General features: G+C 36.7%; 1 protein-coding gene across 1 annotated transcript in view; it reads right to left on the bottom strand.

The window, feature by feature from the left end:
* Window positions 1-7,500, bottom strand: part of LOC125047862 (peroxidase-like) — a 25,372-nt gene that overhangs the window by 7,285 nt on the left and 10,587 nt on the right. The window contains exons 2-9 of the mRNA XM_047646386.1: window positions 6,772-6,994; window positions 6,247-6,406; window positions 5,686-5,822; window positions 4,642-4,778; window positions 4,148-4,356; window positions 3,387-3,560; window positions 2,364-2,478; window positions 1,631-1,741 (exon numbers count right to left, since the gene is read on the bottom strand). Coding sequence (XP_047502342.1) covers window positions 1,631-1,741; window positions 2,364-2,478; window positions 3,387-3,560; window positions 4,148-4,356; window positions 4,642-4,778; window positions 5,686-5,822; window positions 6,247-6,406; window positions 6,772-6,990 — 1,262 coding nt within the window. The 5' untranslated portion in view covers window positions 6,991-6,994. The remainder of the gene's footprint in view (window positions 1-1,630; window positions 1,742-2,363; window positions 2,479-3,386; window positions 3,561-4,147; window positions 4,357-4,641; window positions 4,779-5,685; window positions 5,823-6,246; window positions 6,407-6,771; window positions 6,995-7,500) is intronic.

Below are 7,500 nucleotides of genomic sequence, written 5' to 3'. Positions count from 1 at the left end.
CAGGAAATAGGGTGAGGTCGGGGCTTCGTAAAGGAAGAGAGTGTAAGTAGGGATGTTAGGCCAGTGTAAAGTGAGGATAGAGTCTCGTAAAGTAGAATGTACGTAAAGAAAATTGAGTGGGATTAAAGGTTCGTAAAGTATAGTGTAGTTCGCGATATCAAAGCACTGTAGAGTGAATAGGGCGAGGATAAAGTCTTGTAAAGCAGAAATTACATGACCTGTTAAGTTGAGGAACTAGGGAGAGCTTAAAGTCGTGTAAGGTTATTTAGTGGAAATATTCATTTTTTAGCAGATGATCCAAGGTAAAGTTAGAATATCGTAAAGCAATGTGTCATTAGTGATATCAAAACAGAGTAGAGTGAAAAGCGTGAAAATAGTCTGATAAAGTAGAGAATATTTACTAAAATAAAGCCTTTTATAGAGTATTTAGTGCGATAGGGAGGTAAAGGTGAGGAATTATGTATGGTGTATTTAGTGAAATAAAAAGAGTTTTTTTGTAGAGGGAACAGGGTAAGGCTATAAACACGCTATAGATTAAATAGTAGGAGATTATAGTCCTTTAAAGTAAAAAGTATTTAGTGAAATATAGCCTTGTATAGTTAATTTAGTGAGATTAAGGAACCACTAAGCTGAGGAGCAAGGATCAAATCAGAGCCATGTAAAGTGTACTTAGTGAAATCAAAGGGTTTTAAATAGAGTTAAGTGGGTATACTGAAAGTTACGTAGGCAGAGTGTGGCTTTGTTATGAAAATAATGTAAAGTAGAATGGACAGTGAGAATAAAGCCTTGAAGAATACAGTAGAGTGTAAGAAACGGAATAGAGTGAGCTTAGAGCTTTGTAAAGTAGATTGTATCAGTAACATCAATTTTATTATTGTATGTAATTACGTAAAAGAAAATTATATTAATACAACTGTGAAGACGAAGAAATAAGGCGAGGAAAAAAACAAATTGTTAGTGGTATGAAAAGAGTTTCTGAGTAGAGGAAAAGGGTGATATTAAAGCCAAGTAGAGTGTATTTTATGAAATTAAAGAGTGAAATTATAGCATCGTTAAGTTGAGTGCTTTTAGTAAAATTAGTAAACTTAGTAAATTAGAATTTAAAGTTTGTAGAATATGGTAAAAAGAATTATATCAAAGCCTTCTAAAATTAGTGTAGATATATATCAAAATTAAAGCTCTGTAAAGCAGCAGAAATACAGTTACAATAAAATCTAGTAAAACATTGCGTATTTAGCAAAAATAATAAGAAAATAAATGATTAAATGCATAAACTATTGTGAATTTAATGTGTATTTTTTAAAAATTTAAGACTTGTTAAATAGACGAAAAAAGAATGATATTAAGGATTTATTTAAAATAACGAATAAACTGGAAAAGCTGTAGAGGAAATAAAACGAATTATTTTTTTTTATTTTTCGAATGTTCAAACTTCATAAACCACGCCATTATCTAAATTTGGAAACTGAACCGTACTAAATCACGTCACCACCAATTTCAAATCAAACAGTAAAATAACCCTCAATACCCACAGCTATACCCCCCCACACACACACACACAACAAAAAAAAAACGAAAAAAAGAAAAAAATATTAATACATAACATGAAGTGCTAAAAACAACCTTGTACCTTGCATCAATAAACGACGTAATCTGATTCATCTGTTCCCTGGGCCCGAAATTACACTTGGGACGAACGGCCGGCATCGATCGCACGAATTCCATGCACCGCTGCCCGAACCTGGAAGCAAGCACCGTGATAATAATGGTGATGGTGGTGGTGGTGGTGATGATGGTGGTAGTGGTGGTGGTGATGATGATGGTGGAGGTAGTAGTATTGGTGGTGGTGGTGATGATGGTGGTGGTGGTGATGGTGGTGGTGGTGGTGATGGTAGTGGTGATGATAATAATGGTGATGGTGGTAGTGATGATGGTGATGATGGTGGTGGTGGTGGTGGTAGTGATGATGATGGTGATGGTGATGGTGTTGGTAATGGTAATGGTGATGGCGATAACGATGGCAATGGCTATGGTGATGGTGATGATGATGATAATAATTATGATAATAACAATAATAATAATAGTACTAATAATGATAATCATAATGATAACAATAATGATTACGAGCTCCTAATCACTCGATCTACATTCACCTTAACCATACATTCAATTCCTTTTTTTTTCTTTTTTTTTCACAAACGCAACGACAAAGAAAAAAAATCAACCAACCAACCAACCAACCACCCAACCAACCAACCAAACACACACACACACACACAAAAGACAAACAAAAAAAAAAAAAAAAAAAAAAAAATACACAAAGCATAACACTCCCTGCATCTCACCTCAAGCAATCTACTTACTGGCTGAAGAAGGTGTCGGTGTCTGGGATCTCGATAGGCATGCAATCAGGGTGCAATTCCCGGGGCTCCCTGCGCTGCCCTCGCTTGCAACACGTGATGTCGGATTTGTCCTTTCCTGGGGAAGGGGGGGGGGGGGTTAAATAGGTGATAGGTTTGAAGTGGGAGTTTAAATAGGATGTAGTTGGACTGAAAATGGTCATTATCATCAGTAGTTGTAGTGTTGTTATATAATAATAATAATAATAATAATAATAATAATAATAATAATGATAATAATAATAATAATGATGATAATAATAATAATAATGATAATAATAATAATAATAATAATAATAATAATAATAATAAAAATAATAATAATAATCATGATGATAATAATAATAATGATAATAATAATAATAATAACAGTAATAATAATGATGATTATAACAATGGTAATAATAATTATGATACCGACAACAACAACACTGCTACTGATGATAATGATAAAAATGATAATAATAAAAAAAAAAAAAAAAAAAATGTTTTCACCATCATTACTTTAACAATTTAAATCTAATATTATCAATCCCCAAATTAACACCACAATAATCACCACTTACCACACCTTACGAATTTACATCTGTCCTAAAACCCAGTAACACCCAAACCAGCACAAAAATCCATTAAAAAAATAGATAAATAGATAAAAATAGATAAATAGATAAAAATAAATAAATAAATACATACATAAATACATAATCAAATACATAAATAAATAAAAATAAATAAATAAATAAATACATGAATACATAACTAAATAAATAAATAAAATAAATAAATAAAAGTAGATAAATACATAAAAAATAAATAAATACAAAAATAAATAAATAAATAACTATATAAATAAAATAAATAAATAGAAGTAGATAAATACATACAATTTAACAAAAATAAATACATAAATAAACAAATAAATAAATACATAAATACAAAAATGAATAAATAAATAAAACCAATAAAAAAAACCTTAACATTCCCTACCCTTCGTAATGGGCGTGTGAGTGATGTCGTGATCGAGGAACTGCCCCCACTGCATGATGAGGATCGTAAAGTTATCGTAGCGTGCATCTCGGTCGACGATGACGCGGGACGAGATCGAGCGCGGGGAAGGCAGGAGGGAGCCGGTCACGGAGAACTGCCTGGGCATGTTTACACCTATGAGGGGAGAGGGGGGGAAGAGAGGGGGCAGAGGGGAGGGGGAGAGGGGAAGGTAGGGGGTAGAGGGGAAGGTAGGGGGTAGAGGGGAAGGGGAAGGGGAGAAGGAGTAGAGGGGGAGGAGATGGGGAGGGGGGACAGAGAGGGTGGTGCGGGGAGGGAAAGGGGATGGTGAGAGGGGAAGGGGAGAGGGAAAGGGGAAGGGGAGAGGGGAATTGGAGGGGGTACAGGGGGAGGAGATAGGGAAGGGGAGAGGGGAAGGAGAGAGGGAGTGGGGAGAGGAGGAAGGGAGGTGAAGAAAAAAAATGGTTTTAGGTTGTGATTTTGGTTGTTGATCATTGAAAAAAGAACGAAACAAAGTGAGAAAACATCTTTTTTTTTTTTTTTTTTTTTTCAAACAGAGCGTACAGTTTCCTACCGAAAAGGTTAATATCATTCTTCCTTATCAATCACGAAACACGATTCATTATTCTAACACTTAGATTACCCTAACTGACATCATCAACTAGTAATCACCATCATAAGCATAAAATATAAAAGCTGTCACAAAAAGCAAAAAAAAAAAAAAAAACAGTCAAAACTCTTACCATCGTGGTAGTCCGGAGGCAAGATGCGCTGGAAGGCGGTGCCCGCTTTGCCCCATTCCTTATTCCTGCGGTTGTTGCAGGTACCGTCGAAGGCTCGGTACTTGGTATCGGGGCACAGGGGCTCCTGAGGGCACGTGTTGGCGATGATGGTATTCTGGACACCAAACCTGGGCAGCCCGAAACCTCCCTGGCTCTTCGTCAAGTTAAATCTGGGGGGGGGGGGGGGGGGGGGGGGGCAGAAAGAGGAGATCGATTACCTTTTTGGCAACAAGATCCCGTGGCCGCATTGACGAGAAACGATATACTGCCATCCTTGATTTGTTTTTTGTTTTAAATCAAATTAGTATACACTAAAACCACTCAACGAATCTAGAATGAATACATACCCCCCAAAAAAATAACTCAAAATCCCAATAGCTAATCTATCGAAAACATATAAAACGCAATGTCAAGAAAACCCACCAAGAAAAGAAAAAAAAAAAATCTTCACTCACTGTTTCACAAGGTTGACGGACGCTGCGACGTTCATCTCGGCCTCCTTAGATTTCTTCACGATCTTGTCCGTGGTCTGGAACAGCTGTGCGTGGAGGGCCACAGGAGACCCCTTCTCGGCCACGATGTTGTTCTTCAGCTGAGAGGGGAGAGGAAGGCAGATGGGTTATTTATTATCATTATAATTATTGTTATCATTACCATTAACATCATCGTCATCGTTATTGTCATTGTCATTGTCATTGTCATTGTCATCGTCATCGTCATCATCACCATCACCATCATCATCATCACTATTGTTGTTGTAACTGTAATTGTTTGTTCTTGTTCTGTTGTATTTGTCGTTGATATAATAATAATAATAATAATAATAATAATAATAATTATTATTATTATTATTATCACCATCGTTATTATTATAATTATTGTTCTTGTTGTGGCTGTGGTTGTTTGTTATTCTTGTTCTGTTGTATTTGTTGTTGATATTATTACTGTTATATTATTATAATTATCCTCCACCTCCTCGTCCTCCTCCTCTTTCTCCTCGTCCTCCTCCTCCTCCTCCTCATCATCATCATCATCACCATCACTATTATATTTACTGCTTAGTTTTTATTATTATTATCATTATTATTATAAGTTTTTGTTATCATACGTAGTAGGTCTCATACTTTTTTGGTGATATTATTACAGTTGTGAAACATGTTATTATCATTACCATTATTAAATTATCATTCTTATAATCATAATTATTGGGGTTACTATTGCCATCATTGTAGTTGAGTTGTTATATTTATTTTTGCTGTTTTTGTTATTGTAATTATTATTATTACTTAATGATAATGATAATAATAATAATAATAATGATAATAGTAATAGTAATAATGATGATGATGATGATAATAATGATAAGTGATAATAATAATTATAATTATAATGATAATAATAATTATATACAAAAGTATTATTATCAATCATCATCATCATCATCACCATCACCATCATCATCACCATCATCATCACCACCATCATTTAACTATCCTTACCAGCTCGTCCTCGAACGCCTCCTTGGCCGTGATCTGGCTGATCCCCATCTCACACGCGTGGTTCAGCTGCTGCACCTCCAGGTTCGGTACAGGCTCGTTCGTGGGCGTCGGTTGCTTGCTGATCAGAACGCCGATGTCTGGGTGGGTAGATAGGGTATAGTAGATGGTAGACATTGTATAGAAGGGAGGGTAGATAATGTGTAAACGAGGAAGGTAGATGGTAGAGAATGTGTAAACGAGGAAGGTAGATGGTAGAGAATGTGTAAGAGGGGGAAGGTGCATGGTAGATAATGTATAGAGGGGAAGGTAGGATTTAGATACGGCGTACAAGGGATGGTAGATGGTAGAGATGATATAAAGAGGAGGGTAGATGCTAAGCAGATAATTCAGGAGAAGGTAAAGGACAGACACGACGTAAAGAGAATGGTAGTCAATAGAAAAGGCACAGAATAATTCTAAAAAAAAAGTAAGAATACGATATTTATGATGCGACTTGACAGACACGATACCAAAAGTGATGAAGACCAGTACCAGTAGAGTACAGTGGCCATAGCAACGTACCCGTTGTGGCCTGCTTCGTGGGCGGGCAACACACGCCCTGCTGCTCGCCGTTGATGGTGCAGGGCGAACGAGACAGTTCGGCAATTTCGGCGAAGAAGGTCGTGCATTGCGCCAAGAGTCGGCAGTTGCCTGGTTCGTTCTTGTACGTGATGCACAGAATCTGTTGGGGGGAGGGGAGAGGGTCAAGGCCGGGGGTTCGATGGTAGGTCGTGAAATTATGGAAACTTACATGCATACACAGGCACACGCACATACACACACACGCACGCACATGCACACGCACACACATATACATATGTATATATGTATATATAGATAAATATATATATGCATATATGTATATATATCGGTAAATATATATATGTATATATATGTATGTGTCTGTGTGTGTAGATATATATAGATAGATAGATAAATAGAAAGATATACATATAGACAGACACATTTATACAGCTTACATTTTATTGATTTTATGGAATGCCTGCATACACACAAAGAGCGAAACGACAGATCTCATATCCTGACCTGCTGTTGCTCCTCGCTCTTCGGGAAGAAGATGTTAGCGGTGCCCTGCAGACGGCCGTCGACGCTGGGACCTTGAGAATTAATAACCCCCGTGGGATTCCCTCCTGCCGCTCCTCCCGCCGCTGCCAGGCTCAGGTCCTCATTCTCGGGAAACACTATCTGGCCTGCCACCAGCGCCCCTGACAACACCAACGCTACTGACAACACCCGAAGCCACATGTTCCTGCGATGAGGGAGAAAAGGGATTGCAAATTAAGGTAGGGTTTGGTAAAAGGGTTGTGTTAAGACGAAGGGGTTCATGGCAATAGCAGCAAAAAAAAAACTGCGGTTGAAAAAAAAAACACTCGACATGCGCGGAGTAAATGGAACGAAATTGTTCGGATGACGTAGAAACATCATCGTTATTATCGAATCTTTCGAACAATACTCTACCTTATTTTATTCTATTTATACTCTACCTTATTCACTCTTTGTATGACTCTGATAACACTAGTAATATAACCAATGGAATTGATATAAATGATGATCGTCACACTACGGTTATCATATATTGATTCTTCTAAAATATTATTTATCCGCAAATTAATAATTTCTAAGAAGCGAAAATTTACCCTCATTTGATCTTAACTATTAATTTCATTATCAGGATTGAGGAAAAGCTTTTGCCAAGCCTTCAACCATATAACAATGGGAATTTTAAAAATATATAAAAATAAAACTGCCAGACAA

The sequence above is a fragment of the Penaeus chinensis genome, chromosome 42 (assembly GCF_019202785.1).
Source record: "Penaeus chinensis breed Huanghai No. 1 chromosome 42, ASM1920278v2, whole genome shotgun sequence".
In the NCBI taxonomy this organism is placed as follows: domain Eukaryota; kingdom Metazoa; phylum Arthropoda; class Malacostraca; order Decapoda; family Penaeidae; genus Penaeus; species Penaeus chinensis.
This window is presented reverse-complemented; position numbering and strand designations above follow the sequence as displayed.